General features: G+C 42.6%; 2 protein-coding genes and 1 long non-coding RNA gene across 8 annotated transcripts in view; 1 reads left to right on the top strand and 2 right to left on the bottom strand.

Moving 5' to 3' along the window:
- Positions 1-16,008, bottom strand: part of rgs12a (regulator of G protein signaling 12a) — a 37,634-nt gene extending 21,626 nt beyond the window's left edge. For 2 of the 3 annotated variants that reach the window (XM_046065594.1, XM_046065596.1), the window contains exons 1-3: positions 15,782-15,977; positions 13,004-14,847; positions 10,984-11,076 (exon numbers count right to left, since the gene is read on the bottom strand). In XM_046065594.1, the coding sequence (XP_045921550.1) occupies positions 10,984-11,076; positions 13,004-14,782 (1,872 nt within the window). In that variant the 5' untranslated portion in view covers positions 14,783-14,847; positions 15,782-15,977. Of the gene's footprint in view, positions 1-10,983; positions 11,077-13,003; positions 14,848-15,781 lie in introns of all 3 variants that reach the window. The other variant, XM_046065595.1, reaches the window with a different exon arrangement.
- On the top strand, positions 15,680-17,125 carry LOC123981004. Of its 3 annotated transcripts, none has more exons than XR_006827642.1 (2): positions 15,680-16,225; positions 16,398-17,125. It is a non-coding gene; the product is annotated as an uncharacterized LOC123981004 (long non-coding RNA). The 3 variants fall into 3 exon arrangements; XR_006827641.1 differs by having other exon boundaries at positions 15,680-16,279; XR_006827640.1 differs by having other exon boundaries at positions 15,680-16,333.
- On the bottom strand, positions 16,775-20,688 carry msantd1 (Myb/SANT-like DNA-binding domain containing 1). Of its 2 annotated transcripts, none has more exons than XM_046065600.1 (3): positions 20,029-20,688; positions 19,644-19,937; positions 16,775-18,180 (listed from the first exon to the last, which is right to left on the bottom strand). In XM_046065600.1, the coding sequence occupies exons 1-3, from the start codon at positions 20,280-20,282 to the stop codon at positions 17,889-17,891; spliced, it is 840 nt and encodes a 279-aa protein (XP_045921556.1). In that variant the 5' UTR covers positions 20,283-20,688; the 3' UTR covers positions 16,775-17,888. The 2 variants fall into 2 exon arrangements, with proteins under 2 accessions (XP_045921556.1, XP_045921557.1); XM_046065601.1 differs by having other exon boundaries at positions 16,775-18,163.
- Positions 20,689-20,897: the final 209 nt, after the last annotated feature.

The raw sequence follows: 20,897 nt of genomic DNA, 5'->3' as shown, positions 1-20,897 counted from the left end.
TGGGGGGGGGTGAGAAGGAGAAGAGAAAGATTTCCTTACTCCGCAGCTGTTGCCATGGCAACCCGCCCGACAATACATATAGCCTCTGCCACAGTGGCATGAAGGAGTCAGATGAATTAACGCCCCCCCCCCATTTATTCCCCTCACAAAAACACACACACACTCGCCTTGTCAAAACCACATTGGCCTTTCCCCCCTCTTTTGTTTCCAGTTGGGGCACTCTCTCTTTATTTGAAATAGAGAAGAAGTAGCCCATCAGCTTAAATTGAAACCAGATGAATTTTGTTTAATCAAAATAAAAGTTTGAGCTTCATTATACACTGTCACAGAGCACAGTTCTTACGCCCCCAACAGTAATAATTCTATCAAGCTGTCTTTTCTCCCAGCAATTTTGCTCATGCACCAGAAACAGAAAATTGGTTTTCATTCTGGCATCACTCCTCGTCTCCGCTACAGCACTGTGCCTCCACATTTCTGGAAAATCTCTACAATCAGCAAGGCAACTGTTTTTTGGAGCGACTATTATTCTTAAAGCACGGGTGGCTCCCTCTGAGTTTTTTCCCGTGGCAAATGAGCTAGCATTCTTTGCACTTAACTTCGCCGTAAACGATGGATGAGATACAGTGTTTATTAGCAGCCTGGTTTTCACGGTAGATTTCTCCTGTCTAATTAGATTTCTACATGGTCTATCAATTTGGAAACTGGATGTCTGTCGTATGTGCATGGCTGTGCTGATTGTTCGAAGAGGGCAATCGCAGATGACATCTTAACCCCCCCACCCAGGAGGTATTTGTGTATGCAAACACACAAAAGAGAGATGAAGAGGTGACAGAAAAGGCCCCAGTATGACACAAACATACTAGGTTGCACAGTGTGTCCAAGGGCCCTGCATTGTGCAAATGCAGATAAATAACGTTGCACACTTCTAGACAGACTCTCCTCAAAGCCTTTCATATGTTGCTGTCGGTTCTACACAACAAAAGTGACAGAAGTAGTTGTGTGAAGATTAATTTTTTATTTTTATTTAAAGAGGTCGAGAGAAGTTTACTACCTCTGCACGCCCGGTCTATTACTGGGAGCAGGATTGACAAACTTTTTTTAAAAGTTACAAAAATTGTGGGACGCAGCCTTAATAAATCTGCCGTCAGAAAGCATTCATAGAGGATGTTCAGACCAACAACCCTGTGTTACAAAAAAAAAATCATAAGGCTGTGTTGGTAAGGAAGAGTTGCTTTAGATACTGAGACTATGAAACACGATCCAGAAAGTCCAGTTTTATTAATCAGATCAGCTCGAAGACTTATCAGACGCCAAAATACTGCTCATCCATTTTATACGAGCCGGGATTTTACTACTCTGGAAAGTTACCATGATAACAATCATTTTATCTTTTGTCACAATTGCTAACAGATGAACAGAAGAAAAACTGTATTCACGTTACAAAGTAATCCTCCAGGAATGTTTGCTTGTATGAATTTGAATATGAATTCATCAGCATACATGCTGATTCATTTCCTGTGCAAAATGGTACATTCAACACTGTACTATACAGATAATTACATAGTGCACGGCATACTTTACGCTATAATGCAGAATTGCAACACAGATAGGCAGGATGTGTCTGCTTTCATGTGCAGATATAATCGGTCGTGCAGTAATTAAAAGCTATTCATGGTGCTAAGCTGAGTCATCCATAACTGTGTTCAAATCCCAGAAGACAGAACAGACTACCTCTCTCTCACCTACTCCTCTCCTTTTGCCCTTCGACCTCCCTGAGTGTTCACCGCAGCCAGGTGAGCACATCTACAACAAGCAACATTACAAGAGCAAAGCATGTTGGGACTCTTCAAACCAAAATTTTATTTTTTATTTCTTGCTTGCCAATTGTTGCCAACTGAAGAAACTACTCCCACAAAGTAAATAGGTTTCACGTGAGCTCTGTGCCGCCCCGTGATTGAATCAATTTGCGGAAGCATTTCTTGCGGGGCTTCACAGCAGCAATGAGCACTGCTTGTCACAAGACCTTGCTAATTGCATGTCAAGTTCTCCACCGGGCAATCTTGACCGAAGCCGGAAAATAATCTGGGCCTGCTATCTGCAGCAGACTACAAACTATTCCCCTGAAAATAACATCAAGAAAGAGCCTTGCGTGGAGGCAACTTCCTTTTGAGGGAGAGAGGGCGAGGGCGCGGTGACTGATAAGATGGAAGAGACATTTCTTCCCCAACCAAGCGGAGGGAAAGAGTGTGTGTGTGTGTGTGTGTGTGTGTGTGTGTGTGTGTGTATGTGGCGGGGGGGGCAAGGAGTGGGAAATCTTGTTTGTCACAGAAAATCTACCAGACACACTATCACATTAGCAAGGATGTGATGAGGTCAGCATTCTTATGTGATGCAAGGGGTCCAGGGATGGTAAACAACATAACCGCAATTAGCATCCCCTCAGATTTCCTTTCTGCATTATGTCTATAGATCAAGGGCTGCGAAAGTCTCTATCCAGTCCCTTCAGACATGTTTTTATGATTGGCCCACAGCAAAATATAGCACATGTGACTCCATTGAGAAATCCTATTTCTGTCACGAGAGCCTCAAAAATGATGCCAGCAGTGTAATTCTTGTGATCTAATTGAGTTTCACATAAATAACTTCTCAATGTTTTTCCTCAATGACGCTAATGATTCTTGAGTCAGTTAAAGTCTTATAAAGCAATTTCATTTCTAGACAAAAGGTAATGGTGTTTTGCAGCTAACCTGACAGTTCCAGATGCTTCTCAGTAACAAAAAAAGACATAAAAATAGATTTGTCTAATGGCTTCAGCCAATGGATTTATTTCCTTAAAATGAGTGCCAAATCTGTATGTATTGATTGATTTATTTTACAAACAGACAAAGATACAAGGGTGAAACAAAACATCCTTCAAATCTGTTGGTGAAGGTCATCATCTCACCCAACTAGCAGAAGTATTCAGTTATAAGAGTTTAAGGCTCAGATTTACATTAAAAAACTTACAGTGTACATGTTTGGGTGTAAAATAAATCGTGCCATTTTATCCATGCAAACGGATATAGACTACATTACAGGACTTGAGTGGGAATTTGTAGTTGAAGAGTTTTCTGAATGGGTTTTTTCTATCAAACAAACAAAAAAGATCTTCAGTCAAACATTGCAACGATGCTGGGTGGATACATTTCTGGTCCTTGGCCCTGAGAGTGCACACTTGTGTTGAGGCCTATTTTAAATGTAATCCCCTCAACTAACAAATGGGTTGCTCTCAGTGTCTTTAAAGACATGAGCGATTTACATGCAAATACAGGCCATCGGCACAATGCTTTTCATCTCTTAATCCCCCTGATCTGCAATAATCTATTGCCCGTTCCCAAACTCTAACAGGTTAGCCACAGCAGATGGTTACGGCTCTGCTCCTTTCTGGATTAAAGTGGCATTACTATTTGTTCAGTGCTGCCGGTGTAAGTGTGTATTAGCCACTTGTGGCTGATAAAAAAGTTGACAGGGAGTACCAGCATGCCTCTGAATGGAGATGTTTACTTTTTTCCATTTGCTGCCCTACTTCTCGCACGGGCAGGAACATGGCGCTTTAACCAGTATCAGAATTTATCTTCCCCAACTTATAACAACAATGTCAAATCTGATGTTAACCATTGTTAACTCTGCCTGAAACTGTACAGCTCATGGCATCGGACTCACTACCAATAACTTGACTGTGAATCTTGCCATGTCACAGGTCAGCAGGTTGGTGGAAATGTTTAATACAAAAGGAGTAACAACTAAATTACATTTGATTTAAAAAGGCACAGCTGAACCCCACAAAAATAGAATAACTTCAGAGAGGGAAACTAGAACCAGTGACCACGACCCCTCCCATCTCAATTTATTATCATGGAGAAAGGGCTGCGCTCACATGAGCCTGGAGGGCTCGAGGTGGGTAAACCACATAAGATGCCACCACACCCTGTTACTGCTCTCTTTCTCTTCCATAAAAAAAAACACACCAGAAATGGACTTTCCAACCTGAAACCTGAAACTTATAATTAGCCCTGTGAGCCCCCCCCCCCCCCCCCCCCCCCCCCCCCCCCCCCCCCCCCCCGGTTTTCCACCAAACTAACTTACAGGAAAGCTTAGTGTACAGTGTGCAGTTGCTTGGGTACATTTGTTGTGTGATGATAAAGCCACAGTATGAAAGAATCTGCATGCTGGGAGTGCATACGGCTGTATGTTGCCATTGACAAGGAACTGCCATGATTATTTACTTCCTGGTTAGGTCTTCCTGACCTTAAACCACACGGTCTAATCCTTTTGGTCATGCAGGGAACCTGAGCTGGTCGAGCAAGGCTGGGAAAGAAGGAAAGGCAAGTTTATCCCTCTAGGCTAGGGGCTATAGGATGGCACTTTGTCTCTATGGGTGTTTAGCATGGCAATAACCTCTTCAGTTAAAGACATTATATCATCATCTAGCACTACATAATAATTATGTCATTTGCATTTCAGGGCAACCTTTTTATCTACTGCCCTAAGAAACACCATGACACACGGTGAAGTTCAAAACATGAACGATATGCAGCGCTTTACTCGACCTAAAGCCACAAGGACATGAAATAACCGAGCTACATAAACAGATATCACATTTCGTTATGTTGACAACAGGATGAAGATGTTATAGAAACAGTTCACAAGGGAAAGTTAGTGTTTAGTTGGCCAAAGTAGAGCGCCAAGCCAGTCCCTCACAATATCACAGGGAGAGAAACTTGGCCGCCCCAACAATCCATGTTTATGGCTTCCACAGTGCAATGTAGACAAGACCTTGGCCTAGTCCTGCAGCGTCTTGCGCCAACACAAGGTCTAAAAGATACCAACTACATTCACTTTCCGAGCCTCGATTCCACTCCAGTTCAAACAAGACAAGCAGTCTTGCTCAATGTCTCAAAGACGTGAAGCAAATGCGCCACGGCGTCGTCTGAGCTTCAGGTGTGAGGTAAAGAGTTGAACACGACAAGCTGTCCGCTGTATCCCAGACATGTCTGAACTGTTACCAGAGAGATGATAAAAGACTTTGGCAGTTGTTCCTTGTTGAGAAACCTCTACTCCCTTGGCAGTAGATTCTCTTTCAGGGAAGCAAAGAAGTTTAATAATAGCACGATTGAGGAAGGTAAACAGTGTGTGGGGAATGAATCACCTCCACAAGTTGTGAATCAAATCCATAGAGGTCCTGGTTCAGACCAGATCTTCCATTGGCCAATCTACAGGGAATGATGAAGAGCTGTGTGGTTAACTAAAAAAATAAAAAAATCCTAATCCTGAATGTCGATAGATGATGTCATAGTGTGCAGAGTGGACCTACAGTGCGTCTCCATGCAGAGATGGCGAGGCAGCGGGTATTTTCCGTGGTTACAGTTCGGTCAAACAGCAAACTCAGCAACCACAGCCACATCTGGTCATCTGGTTATTGGCTGTTGCACATTCATACTCCGAGCAGCTGGACAGTTAAAGAACTTCTACTCAAGTTTTGTTGTGTTAATGTACTGTTTTTTTTTCAGTCGGTGGGTTTGGAGAGAGAAGTCCACGTAATTGCAATAAAACCTCTTGCTGGAGAAGAGAAGAAGAGGAAGGAATCATAGCGGAGACATTTAGAAAATGTCAGGCTTTTTAGACTTTGCATCCTATAATGCTAGCCTAAGGACACATTTCGTGAGTGCAACTGTCCACCCACACTCCAGAGCTGGCCATGTGATGTCAGCGAGATAAAAGTGCGTCGTGTTCTCCTGCCTCTACCTCTAATCCCCAGGAACACACTATTCCTGCTCATCTGCTCAAGTCATAACACCCACAGCAAAGACACAAGGACGAATTTATAATGATGTACGGCATCTAATTTTAGCAGCAATTATAATATTAATAAGAATTATAACTCGACTTGTACGTGCACATAGGTTGGTTGTTTGGATTTACTGTGTGTAAGCTTCTTTAAGACCTATTGTATGAACAACAGAGATCCCGCAGCACCAAAAAAAGATCTATTTTATCAAAAGCTTGTGTGTGATAAGTGAATAAGAGGACTGGTGAATCAGAGCAGGGACGTGCCTGCACAAAGCCAATAAGGGCAAGGCAAAACCACAGGCAACCATTTCAAGTTCAAACTAAACTGCGCCTGTTACATGATCAGAAACATACAATGCTACTGAGCATTTCATTCTATATGACAACAGCGACCTCTCATCTCGGGTCACTTCTCTGGGCGAGTGCGACAGAGTGTACTTCATTCAAAGGCCCTCAAGCAACCGCAGTTTACAGAAATAATCTTGGTCACTTCACAAGACCCTTTTGGTATAACGTCTAATTTAAACCCAGCGTGTATCCTCATATAGATCCTAGACCACATTTCGCTGTGTACAGCAGCACAGTGTGTGTGTGTGTGTCTATGCGTGTGTGTCATACAGCACCGTGAGAGTTCAGCTGGCACTGGTCAAAACATTCCTCTGACAGACCACACAAGCTAACCACTGTATGCCTCTCGAAGGCTACAACAGCAGCAAAGAGCCCAAAGAAGGAAAAGTAACAGTGGCGCGCGTGTGTGTGATGGGAGTGGGAGATAGTGTGGAAGATGAAGATGGCATCGCCAAACAGAGAGAGACAGACAAAAAAATCAAGACTCAAGGATGTCACAGCAAGACTTACTGAGTTGAGGGTTAAAGTTTGCTCCATGTATGGCGCTGTGTGCGTGTGTTTGGCTTCTCTTCAGTGCTGCTCCGCACGCCTGCCGTGTGTAAACGGGTCCATCCGCTAGAGTGCCGCGGTGCGTGTGCGATAGTGTTGGCAGTGCAGAGGAGACAGAGCTCAGTGGGGGGAGGAGGGGGCGTGCAGGAGAGCCGAAAATCCTGACAGCTACTGGGAGTTCAAAAGCTCCCTCTCTCTTCCTCTGTTGCCGGTTCCCCTCTCTCTCTGTCTCTCGCTCTCTCTCTGCTGTAGATTCCTCCTCTTTCCCTCTCTGTTCACCTCCCTCCCCGTGTCTGTGTCTTCATGCCTCCTCTTGGTTTCTGCTACGCCCACAGGATAGATCCATTACTCGCAGGCGTGCAAACAAGATCTACTAATGTCTCCACTCCTAGAGGGAGAGGAGCAACTTCACATCCAGGGAGCAAAAGAGCTGTCCCCCAAAATTTGCATTTGCATTGACTACATTGACTACACATTAACAGATGTTTTCACATGCAGCAACACCTCAGAAGAAGACAAGAGTCAGTGTGAACACTAATGGTGTCACCTCTGCAAAGTTGAAAACACTGTCATCTGCTGAGCAGCGGCGGGGCGCAAAGCATGTGTTTGGAGCTGAAAAAACAAGGAGTCTGTGATGAGAAGCGGCTCATAGTGGTGGAGCGGTGCGGAGGGCGTGATGTGGGGGCCATTTGCAGTAGGGCTCTGACAAGTGCTGTGCAGAAACAGGCGCATGTTTCGATATGCCCAAACAGAAGTGGATCTGACAATAAAAGCTCAGCATGCATCAAAACACTCATCATCACAAGATATAGGCAAAACAAGTCGGCACTAACAAAGAATTCTACAGCAGTTTCTCCCTCTACTGAATCAGAACAGGAACACATTCAAAATGTATGTCTCTGAATATATATATATATATATATATATATATATATACACATATATACACACACACACACACTCACACACTGTGCTGACTTGGTGTTTGGGTTGCAAAATCTATGTGGCAGAGCCTTTGTAATGTGAAGATAAATTAAAAAAAGCATTTGCTCATTCCTGTGCTAGCCACTGTGACGCACACCGCCGACCGTGGAAAAAGCAACACGGCCACACGCGTCCAAATTGTTCTGGGCTCGTCCACAACATGCAGCGAGGCCACATACAGGGGTTATCCGCAGGGGTCTGCCCTGAGCACTGATGGTGAACTTCAAAACAATCTCACGGTGTCCTTGTGAGTCCAGATGCATGCACTGACTGAAAGCTTATCACGTATTTTTTGCAAACCTTGCCGTGAGAACAGTCCCTTAGAACATCCTTCACGACAATGTGCAAGTTAGAAAGCGTGCCAGGAACCAAACACTTCAACCCCCTTGAGTTCGTACGCACGCGGCTATCACTGAATATGTATAGGCGAGGAGTCACTTGAGGTCAACTGTTCGGTGTGGTACATAGTCTTGATAGGTTTATCATTCATTATCTGTATTCTCTCTGAAGTGGAGGAAAAAGACAACAAGTACTTCTCTAAATCTTTTGCTAAAGATAAACTGTAAACTTTTCCATAAGTGTAAGTGTTTATAAGAACAGAACTACCACTGGCTATTGGATGGGCTTTGATTTGCTGTAGAAGCGCACCCTCTGATCTCTGACCACAGTCCACTGTGAAGCTCGGCTCTTGAAACAAGAGACCAGGGGGAAAGTGCTAGGTGAGTGTCTCATTGCCTTTGACATTCCCTGCGCTGTTTATCCTTGGGCTGTTTAGGCCGACCATGACATAAAACTGCAAGAGGTAAATGACTGTGCTTGATTAGATGCGGTCCGAATACCTACGAGAACTGATTTTCTGATTTCTTGGATGTTATCTCATAGGAGATAGAGACCGAGAGATATCACTGCCAGAGGTTTTTCTAATCAGAGATGGCCTATATCAGTGTGTGACGGCCAACATTGCAGCGCAGAAATTATATGATATGTTTCTGACAATTTAGAAACAATGTTGCCACATGATTACGTAGTCGCCACCAAGAAGCACTGACATGTTTATTTTTCAACAGTAAACTACCCAGATTGGGGCATAAATAGGTAATAATTCCTTGAGAATCAAATTGAAGGCATGCTTATTAAAACTGTTTGTCTCAGTTTATCTGTCACTGGCTGATATGAACTTGTAAAGTTTTGGACGGGGAAATTGAACGTTCACTTCACTCCTTCAAAACTGCAGTTGATGTGGCTCCGTGCAAAACAAACAGCAAACACTTCTGTTTGCACAGCTGTGACTATGTCAAAGTTTGAATAGAAATGGATTCCCCCTAGTGGTCTGATAAAATCTGGTGTTTGCCTTGAAAAAGACAATGGAATATTCTTTTTTTATTCGTTTGTCATCAAAAGGTATCTTATGTAACCAAAAACACATGGTGACATACCTGCACCAAGAAGCTTTCTGAATACAGATTTTCAAAGGAGAGACAATGAGAAGCAGATCAGCCAAGTGTTTTTTAAAGACAGTTCTACGCAATCAAAAATCCACATTCATAACTCAATACTTCCAGCATCCCAATCCAAGTTTTGTTGAATAATATGGGTTCTATTTTCCACAGTACATAAATGCCAAACCAAACGTCAGCTGTTTAAAGTCAGCCATTTAAACAACAGCCAACATGTCAGAGCTTGAAAATGTACAGAAGCCATATTACCCACAATGCTCGCATGTGTAGGGCCAGTGTTTTGTTAAGTTTTTTCTTACTAAGACTTCCGACATATTAGACCAGCCTGAACCTGCCTCTCCCTATTGATGTCACAGTAGCTCCTGTAGAGGTGTGAAGTCCAGGTAGAACAGGCGGATAAAACATTATGTAACAAGGCAAACTCAAGTTGTAAGAAAGAGAACTCAACACAATAATCACACAATAATAAGTGTGAAAGTGTAAAAAATAAACTGATTACAGCAGATGAAAGCTTCTCAGTTCTCTGCACTTTAAACTGAACAGAGAGCGGGGCATAAATGTCTCATAACATGTTGAAAAAAAGCTGCATCAGTTGTTAGGGATGATAATAAACTCTGGAAAGATGCAACCTAATTTGCAACTGATGGGAAGCCATAACAATAGCAACTAAATATAATGAAACACATCACCAAACCAACAAAAACAAATCAGCCGACTTGGAGCTTAGAAACAAAACAAAAACATGTGATTTACAACTTCTTTAAAAGACAAGATAACCCAAATAGAACACGCAGTAAGGATACGGTGGGAGAACCATAAGAAGCTGGAGGACATTTCTTAAGCACACTGTGGACTAGTGATTACTGTAAATCGACAATGAAAGAAGGCATAAACGTTGTGCTATGTAAGAAGAAACTCTGCAGCTGTCCTAGCCTTTTATAGCCATCTTTAATCCTGTGGCTGTACATCTGGGGCAGACCTGCTCAGAACCTGGTGCTTTTCAACAACAGCACTGTTTAAGAGTGCTGGGACAATCCCGAGGAGATCTGTGCTGTGCCTCTTTGAGTACAATGTGTGGTCTGCGGGCGTGTCTGTGTGTGACTGTGACTAATGCGTGGATATGCAATACAGTGTGCCACTTTTTGGCTCGTCTTTGTGCCTGTTCACATGCTTTCAGAGCAATTAAGAGATTTAGGAACAGCGAGTGTGTGTGTGTGTGTGTGTGTTTTTGTGAATATGAATCAGCATTGCATGAGTAATGCACGCATGCATGCAGAGACCATCGGAGAAACAGAGTTCCCCAGCAACATTTATATGAGAAAATGCGAGCACGATATTCAGTCGTGCAGCAGAGCTCATTAGAGAGGCCAAACAAACAGCGCCGTGGCTCTGGTCCACACAAAGGCCACTTTGTGAGTCGCCCCGTGCTGCAAGTGTAGCAGCAAACGCAGAGTTCAAGGCAACGGAAATGAAAGGTTGAAAAATAGCTGAAAGTGGAGCAGAATGAGAAAGGGGGATGGTTCACCTGAATGTCCACATTAGTGATCTATGTTCTGCATACAAGCCCAGCAGAACTGGACATACAGAAGACAGTCATTTTATGAACATTATAATTTTAAAAAAGCCTTTTGAAAATAACATGACATTGAAACTCTAGAAAAGCACTGATGATCCATTTTTATAAAAAAAAAAATGTTGTAGCGGAGCCAGGGCAGAATGAATTAAATTAAGCACTTAAAAAATATGAATGTTCTGATTTTAGCAGAAATCAAACCTCTAGGAAAACCAATGAAAAAGAAAAAAACTTGATGCCTACCTCAAGGTCATCCAGTGATCGTGCCAGGCTGAGACGTTTGGCAGAGCGACGCTTAGATGCTCGGACAACACCCATACCCCAAAACCTGGAGCCCTGTGAAAGATAAAGGAGACAGATGAGCCAAGACACAAAGTAAACAACACCCTTATCTTTGTGTTATTTGCATTTTATTCCGGCTAGCAGCTTTGATCTTGTGAACCCCCATGTGAATTAATGCCTATAATTCTGGGTCCAAGTTACTGTAATTCAATTCAAATCAATTTAATCACATTCACTGTTACAGTCATTACTGGTCTTGAAACTCCAAGAAAATGCATCTTCCTAAAAGTTTGAAAAACTAAAAGATAAAAAAAGAAGTTTTCAAAAAGCAAAATCATTTAAAAATACTATACTAGTATACTTTTAAATTTATATAAAAAGTAACATTTAAGACACACTGACTCTAAGACAATATTCCATGACATAAAGTGTTTGTGTGCAGAGTTATTCATGGAGTGTAAGAGTAAATGAAAATGTAACACTACGAAAGTGAGAAGTGACGGTGAGGTTGGTCAGTTAAAGTAGATTTCTAGAAATATCAGATTTTCTACTAGATTTGAGAGCTTTCCCTACCAAAGCTTCTGCATTTACATACAACCGGTAATGACACACAGCCCAATCTGACAACATTCAGATTGGTCACATACCCAAGTACCAACACAGAAGCACGGATTTCCCAGTCTAAATGTCAAAAACTACCATAAGACATCAGATAGATTGTCTTTCTGCCAATCATTTTTGAAAAGATAATTCTGTTTCACCATCAACCCCTATTCTTATGATTGAAGAGGCTGTGTCTAATGTTTGAACGAGAGTTCAAGAATTGCAGATAATTACCGCTGCATGGCATGGGCTCTACCCTGTAATTTGCCTGGCTTCCTGTGCAAGATTGTCGTCTTTGTGATCTAACGCAAGCTGGGGGACAAAGACACCATCCACTTATACAAACACTGCAATATACTTTGCTTAAATAAAGTTCACATCAACAATGCAGACCGTAAATGGAAACAACAGAGATTTTGCTGCTAAACTTTGTTAAATATACACTGGACATATCCTAAAATCTAAATTGAATTTAGATTTCCAGTAGTCTACACAAACATTTTAGCATTAATGGCAACTAATTGCAGTCAGTTATGTGGCTGAGAGAAAGAAAGGCAGACACACCACTGATTTCCTGAGGGAGGCTCATTTCCGGGAATACATGGATGCACAGGGCCATCTTGTGGGCAATGAGGACACTAACATACAAAAATAAAAAATCTGCTTCCTTCTCTCCGCGCGTTTATGACAATGACATCATTGACTTACAACAGGTGCTTTCTCAGCTCAGTTCACACTCAGCACCAATTGACTGTTGAAATAGTAGTATTGTATTTCATTTTAGGTGCCACCAAAAACAGGCTTCCTAACACGCCCTCAGTGTCTGGAAACTCAACTCCATATGACCATTTAATACTTCCTGTGTCGCTGTGTTGAACATGAATGAAGTACAGAAACAAATGCTTGTCTCAGTGTGTCTCCACTTACAATGGAACCATTTGTCACCGTACGTAAGGATTTCTCATGAACGCATGGCTAAGAAATGATCTGCAAGGAGCCTATTCACATATTCAAACTACAGCACAGATGGAAGAGCATGTACTATTGATCAGTTAATGTTCATTCAAAAAACGCTGTTTATTTTGTCAACATATTTGCCAAGTATTGGATATGTTTTTACCTCTTCAGGCTTCTAACAAGAAAATAAAGAAAAAAAAACGCCTGTTTAGTTGAACTGGTCACAACCGGTAGACACAACCAGTAAAAAGGGGTAATAAGTAGTAATTTCTTTGTTTCAAGGGGACTGAGGTCCACTTCCCCTGTGTGACCTGACAAATCAACATTTCTCAAAGATTACAGATTAAAGAGAGCCTCTGCCACTATGAAAAGAATTACTGTTTTTAAATGCTGCAGATGCTGAAAAAAGTGTCTTACTTACATTTTTGGTAGTACCATCTTTCCGCTGTTTCTCTCTCTGTTCAAGAAACCTTTTGGTCCATTCCTCTCTGGGAGGGAGCATCACGACCTCTGCTGACCGGTACCTGTCTGAGGGGATCTGGCTCATGGGGGGAGGCAGGCTACTTGTGCTGTTGCCAAGGCTAGCGCTAGAGGACCAGTTGGTGTTGGACGTCACCTGACGCTCAGTATCACTACTGAGGGCTTTTGGCCACTTTGGCTTGGAGAACCACCTTTGGCTTCCTCTAAGAGGATCTCCGAAGAAGTTTGTTTTTTTCCCCAAAGGCAGAGGAGGTGGTGGGGGCTTAAACTGGAACTCGAGCTTGGGTGGGGGACCCCCATAAAAGCTAGTGAGAGAATCAGGGCCAGGTAATGACTCTGAAAGGGAATGTGTGCTGGCACTGTTCTCCGGATTATGTTTTTGGCCATTCTTGGAGAGATTTATTGGGGTGAGGTCTTCAGCCGGAGGATAATCCCATGGACAGCTGGGGAGGTGGGCCCCAGGGTGGTTTTGGATTGCAGAAGGGAAATCCCTGTCCGCTCTCTCCTCAGGGGGGGAAGCATTTCCAATACCACTGTCCCCATTGCTGCTGGCGCTGCCTTGTTTTCCAGTGCTGCTAGTCTCCTTGGCTTGCTGCTGAGCCTCCATGTCCAGTTTGACTCGAAGCCTCTCCACAGCCTCACCCATGTCACTGTACAGGACTGTGACAAACTGAAGAACATCTGGGGGAGTCTGAGGGAATTCCAAGCAGCCCAAGGCATCTGGATCTGGAGTGCAGTCGAAGCCAAAGCGTCCGGCAATGTCTACGTGGTCCCCGTGGATTCCCAGCTCTGGGTCGATGAAGAAAACATGGCAGGAGGCTCGCAGAGGACCATCCTCTGGTACGTGGCCATTTATTATATGTGCTGTAGTGACCAGGCATAAAAAACGAGGGTCTTCAGCACACACGGCCCCTAAAACCAGGTTCTCAGCAGGAAAGGCTGCCAAAACAGCTCCTGCGTCGTCACAAAGTCGGATGCAGTCAAACATTATCTTCATCATCACCAGAGTATGTGTGTCCTGCTCTGTTCCCAGCTGTCGTATTCGCTCCCGAATGGCCTTCAAACAGTCCTCCTCTGATTCTGTAGTGTTTAAAATCAGCTCTGTGGAACTCAAGTAGCCCACCACCAAGGTCATGTTTAAAATACTCCAGTCAGTATTAGCATCTTCCGTGTCTGTAAACACAGAGTCTGTGTCCCCCGCTCTGGAAGTTTCCTCCTTTGGCTGCACAGCTAAAGAGTTCCACTGTTGTGACCACTGCGACATATCAGGCTCTGACACAGGCCTCTGTTTGGCGATGACAGCATAACTTGAGTGAAAGGAGGAATTGCTTGAATCGTCCGAGATAGTGCGGAGAACGCCTGCCTTTTGGTTAATCCCGAATTTTGCATCATTAAGGATGGGGTTCCCCATAACTCGGCTGTGCACATGCACCACCAACTGCAAGGGTCCTTTGCAGCTGCCAATCAACTGCACCACAGTCTCGTGTGGAGCAGCGGACACGTCAGTCCCATTGATTGCCATGATGTGATCCCCCTGTTTGAGTCCCACCAGGTCAGCAGGGCTTCCCTCCAGGATGCCACTCAACAAACACGGCCTCTGTCCCGAAATAGTAAAGCCATATCCTGCCCGACCACGGATGACCTCCACACCCCTGAGCTCACCGACCGTATTTAAATCCAGACGCCTCCTTGCGCCCTCAGGCTGTCCCTGTATCCTCATCTTTGTTGTAGGTTGCTGTGAGATCCAGTGGGTGGGAACTGAAACACTATTGTGTTGTTGTCATCCTGCAGTTACACAAAGTGGGCAGAAACAGGAAGAAAGTAAATTTGAAAATCAGTTTGTCATTTTATACAAAACATAAGAACACAAGACTTCACATAGGATTGCACAATAATTCAGTAGCTCAACAGCTTTCAACAAAGACATGTTGCAGGGGCTGCAACTAACACTTATCGATTAATCTGTCAAACTCCTGTTCAATGAATTGAATAATTGTTTATTTGTCTTGCCAAAATCAGTTTTCCCCAAATGATGTGCAAACAACAAAACCTAAAGATGGGTTATTTAATTTAATGTAATTTGAGACAAAATAAAGCAGGAAATCTTCACTTTTCTCCAAAACTTAAACAATTTAATCATCACAATTGTTGCTGATTCATTTTCTGAAGATCAGCTTATCGATTAACTGACTGTTTCAGCTCTACATTACGGATAATTTATATTATAGTTAATATTTTATGCTTGAATAATAGATACTTTTTGCTGAGAATTCCTTTACAAAACACACACTTTAAATCAAACAAGAACAATAGAGTGTATGTGTATGAGCTCTTTTTTCACTCTCACTAAAGTCATTTATGAAGACAAGCACTGCTATCAATCTCATTTTAGCAATTATCTGTCAGAGATAAGACACACAGCTTTTAAGTCCCAACACAGCTTGCAAATTACTCCCATTCACCCCTCCACCCACTCCCCCAAAACGGAGTGCCAGCTGGCTCCCTACTCACCAACAACACTGCAATGACAACCAGACTCTTTGGTTGCTTTTTAAATGTTATCACCACACAGCGTAAACATTTTCACACACCTGAGGAAGCAGAGAGGCTTCTTCCGATAAAAACTTTAAACCGATGTTACACTCGCACGTAACGTTAGTTTAGTCTGAAACTATCCGCACCATGAAGCTATTTGAGTACTAACTTTAACTTAAATTACCTTTTCCAGGGGTGAAACGTCCACAAAACTCCCACTGATTTACATTCGGCGTTTACATTTTTCGCATTAATGTTACACGTCCTTCTCTTTACTTACTGAAAACAATATTTTCGTGCCGTGATTCAGCCAGTTTAGTCCATATGGCACCACCACCCCTCCATTCACTCACCGCGGCGACCACAAAGCGTCTTTCATTGTAACCATGACAGCGTAACGTCTCTGGGTCATGTGACATCTCCTTCTGACCAATCAGCGCGCCCGTCACGTTCAATATTCAAACGGTTGACTTGATGCTATTGGCTGATATGGATGACAGTTGACAGCCTTTGTTTTGCTCCAGAGCAAATCTAATTAGAAAGCCTTTAAGTTATTTAACTAAAATATAGACATAGCCTACTGGGATTGAATCATTCCCGCAACACGTCACAAAGGACCTAGTTACATGTATGTATACCTAATGTATGTATACCTAACACGTCACAAAGGACCACGTTACATGTATGTATACCTAATGTATGTATACCTAACACGTCACAAAGGACCACGTTACATGTATGTATACCTTATATAGCCTATATATATAATTCTTACCTGTATTATTTTGCTTTTACTGCAGCTTCAATCACTTTGCACGTGGATTTCTCCCTTTCTCACTTTGCACGTGGGTTTCTCACTGTCTCTTCTACACTGGAGCAGCAGGATTTTACTACTGTGGATGGTCTGTAAACAATACCTCTCTGGTCAAAGGGCTTCAACGGTTGCATACACTGTCACGTGGCTTATATGTAACAACACAACAGGTACAAACAGCGTTGCATTTTCATTTTCATGTAGCAGTGCCTTCCATGAAGTTTGTGTAGTGTGTGATGGAACCAACTTAATCTCCAGTTCCTCCAAATCCTCTAAAAATAGGCTAAAAGGTAAAGACCTTACCTTCTGTGTAGTTAGCATTTCATTAATAACCTTGTAGTAACAATGAAAAACAAGAAGTGATTAGACTGTGTGTTGTTTTATTAGCAGAAATGCAGAGATAAGAACAAGGACATCTTTACATCTTAAAGTTTAGAAATCTCAGGAAAGAAAACATGTTTTTTAGCTTCTGACTTGAGGTTTGCATTTGTATCTAATCCTAAATGTACAGTGCCACCTCAGATTAAACACGTTATTTGTTTGTCCTTACTCTGTCCAATTAATGGGCAATAAAGAATCTGTGTGGTCGCAGAGATGCACAATCGTAAGTTGCTGGACGTGAATAGAAGAATGAGCAAGTGGACTCAATATCTGTTTGGGTTGTATTTATTATATCTAAATAAACCTTGCCTTCTACCGTTCTATCAGTTGAAAGCAGGTGCCCTTCATTCTTATAATCTCAGTGTGGCCACTTTCTGAGAGTCACCGTCTTTTCCAGTTTCTTTCTACACAGACACATCAGTATAACATTGTTAAATCAAGGTTAGAAGCAATTCTGTCTCATCCGTGGGCGACATTAGGCAACATTTTTTTGTTAATGCTGACAGTACTGCTATTGAGCACAAAAAGGAAATATTTGAGAGCTGCATCTTCTGTTGGTTATGATGCCATTTGCTGACAGCTTGTTTTCTGTTACTTCAATAACAGCAGGGATTATTGCCTCAACTGCTGGTTCATAATGCTACAAATTGCCCTGTTTTGGCATCAAACCTTTGCAATCATGTAAATATCCTGGCACAGTAAAAAAAAAATAATAATAATAAAGTGACAAGATAAGACCCACAGTGATTTTAATAGGGTACTTGACAAATTATCAAGAAAGACGATCTCATACAGCTATCCTAACAATGACAGCTCAGATTGGAGACTGAATTATGGTGGATGCTAATGTGCCAGCAGTCATCTTCCATTAATGATATTCAGAGTGAGGCCACCTTCAGAAATCGTAACAGCATATTTTTTGTACCTCTCTATACTGCTATACAAGAGCTATACTTTGACATATGCAACACGATAAACCTTAAAAATGTCTGATGTAAACTGAAATGCCTAATAAATATAGGCTACATTTACATTTAGCTTCTACAAGGCTATGGGTGAGGCAAGATCTCTCCCAGTCAACCATAACCCTAACACTTCATGGCTTCCCTGGATCTTTAACCCCACTCTGACCCCACGATGCTGACGTGGCGGAGGGAGGCTGAATCATCTTCTCCAGAAGGTTCATCATGCGCTCCTGCAGCTGCAGACATTGGACCTGCAGGAGGTTCTGTTGGTGCATGGCACGACGGACCTCTCTGCACGTCTCCTCTATGGCCCGGCTCGACCTCCTTTGTTGCTGCAACATGGCCTGCATCACTCGCAGTTTCTTTCTCTTCATGGATAGGTGCTTGTTGGCATGCCTTTTCCTGGCTGAAATAGGGTGAGAGCTGGAGAACAGGGAGTTGACCTTTGAGAGCAGGCAGTGTCTTGTAACAAGAGATCACCTCTGGTTTCAAGAGCTCATTGTTAGTAGTTATATGATCTAAAACAGTGTGCAATTTGTTACCATCAGCAACTTTCTCCTAAAGCCAGATATGGCAGAACTAAAGTACCTGAAGTATTTTAAAACATGAAAAATACTGAATAAACTAATTGAATTGACAATGATATATCCTATACACAGTGTATTGCCCTACAAAAGCCAGAGAGGAGAAACGGCATTATTTAGTCAAAATTTAGACCAGAGCTAAACCTGTAAACACCTTTTTGTTATGTCATATATGTATAATTTCAAAGAAAACACTGTAAAAAAAATTGCAGCTAACAGCTACTGCAAAACTCATTTAAACACCAAACCAAACAGTCAGCTACACAGCTAAAGCAAAAGAGGCAAAAGTTAAAGCTAGCTGAAGATAAATACGGCTAAGTTAGCCTTGGCTAAAGCTAATCTATTCACTTTTCTATTTTGTTACTTCATATATGTATAAACCCAACAGCAAACTAACACAGATGACGCTAAAACAAGAGAGCCAAATCCCACTGAAACTGGTTGAAAATAGCCACAGCTAGCCATTGCTAAAGCTAAATTAATTCCATTTTCCGCCACACTGTTTCCTGTAATTGAAATGTATCAGTGTTGATAAACTAACATCATGGCAGTTTTTGTTATCCCATAAAATAAGACAGAGAGCTAAATCCAGTAATCGAGACTAAAAACAGCTGAACTAACGTTACTCGTCCTGCTAAAAAGGTAACTAGCCAAGTTTAGGAGTAACTACCATCACAGCTTTTCTCCAGTGGAATTCATGTTTTGATGGTTAAGCTACTTTTAAAATCACAAACGTAATTATTTATTTATATTGTAATTTATAATACATGTTATTTGTTCATATGTATTCCAAATCTCAAGTTTTTTTCCAAAGGAATATGATTTTTTGTTTTAAAATATTAAGTATCGAGAAAAAAACTCAACCTCAGTTTTTGCTGTACTCCCTGCTCTCTGCTATCTGTAGTACAGCTGCAGAAGTTATGTATGCGTTTTCTCTTGAGCTTACAAGTTGAACTTATTTACTGCCTTTGGTTTCTCTTCCTCTAAAAATATGACACAAATTTCATATATTATTAATTTAAATATATATCCTAAATAAAGGCATTGTAGAAACTGAGTTTGATTTCTTGATGATATTGTTTGCAGAGCCATACCTTTATGACACATGCAAAAGGAAACACATGTAACAACATGGCCGAGAAAACACAAGTAAAGCCTTGTAGGGCCATTTAGTTAGTCAGTTTAGTTAAAAAACTTTGGTGGATTGCTGCCACCAAATGTAATACAAAGGTCAGTCTATCAACCTGTTATTACCTTTATCAGTGACATGCACCCACATAACATGTGTATAGTTCCTGTTACCTGGAGCCCTGTGTGTGCTCACTGTCAGAGCTCAAAGACTCCAGCTCCTGTTTTATCTCCATCTCATCTGAGGAGCCTGTGTACTCTGGCAGGAATCCCATCATCCCCTCGTCTGACTGGGGCACCAGGTTGTCTGTAGACTGGGAGGAAGTGGAGGGACCTGCACCGGAGGCATTGAACTCCACAGAGTTCACCCGCCCGTTCTCTAGCGGCTTGGAGAGGATCTTCTCGATGGGCTTGTAATACGGCCAGTCCGGCGTCTCCCCACTTTCACTGACTGCGGATTTCAGTCGCCTGTTAGATCAGAAATAGATGTTTAAAGTCATGCAACAGCTGGAGTTTGATGTCATAACTCTGATTGGACATTTGGATTTGGTGCACTTGCCTGTACTGAAAAGACATGTTGGTGATTTTCATCTTGATCTCCTCTTTGAAACGCTGCTCCCCGGTCAGCTGGAAAAACCTCTGGGACATCTTCTCGTAAACCTTAGCATTCCTCTTACTCATTTTCAGTTCGTTGTGGTGTTCCTCCCACACGTACAGGAGGGCTTTCATTTCACCGTCGGTCCAGTTCGGGGCCCGCCTGTGTTTCTCATTGTGGCCTGGCAATAGATAGCTGAAACCATCCTCTGTTGCCATTTTTGAAATGGTTCTCTTGGCCTGTGCCGGCTGTGTTTGCAGAAATAGGATCTTTAGAGGTTGAATTTGAAAGTCTTTTACTGTGCTAAGAGCTGGGTTGAATCTGCAGTGAAGGTGAGGGAGTGATACATGCAGGAAGGCATACACACACACACACACACACACTCTGTCCTGCCTGTGCCCTTCCCCCTAGCCTAGCTGAAAAAGGACTCAAAATGGGGCCTAAAGCGGGAGACGAATCCGGTTAAAAGCTTTTAGTGGTGCGTGATGTCACTGTGACATCAAGTTGCCCTGGTAACGGCGAGGGAGGCCCTTCGTTTTCCCTCCCTCTCCTTTAACCACTCCCATCCGCTCTCCTTGTCCCTCTATTCTGCTGCACCGGCAGCACAAAAAGCTTTTAGCTGAAAGGCAGCAGTGTGAGCTGCATGAGATTGCTGACAGTTTTGAAATATGAGCCTCTGGGGAGGAGGAGGGGGAGAGAGAAAAGGAGAGCGGAGACTACGGGTATGTGTTTCCCTGGCAACTAGGCACTGGATTTGGTAGTCAGCCAACACACTGCTCCATTTAAAAGCTTTTAATAATAGACAAGTCGTTTTTTGAGACGGGGAGAGGGAG

The sequence above is a fragment of the Micropterus dolomieu genome, linkage group LG12 (assembly GCF_021292245.1).
Source record: "Micropterus dolomieu isolate WLL.071019.BEF.003 ecotype Adirondacks linkage group LG12, ASM2129224v1, whole genome shotgun sequence".
In the NCBI taxonomy this organism is placed as follows: Eukaryota; Metazoa; Chordata; class Actinopteri; order Centrarchiformes; family Centrarchidae; genus Micropterus; species Micropterus dolomieu.
The sequence above is the reverse complement of the archived record's forward strand: the minus strand, read 5'-3'. Positions and strand labels throughout refer to the sequence as shown.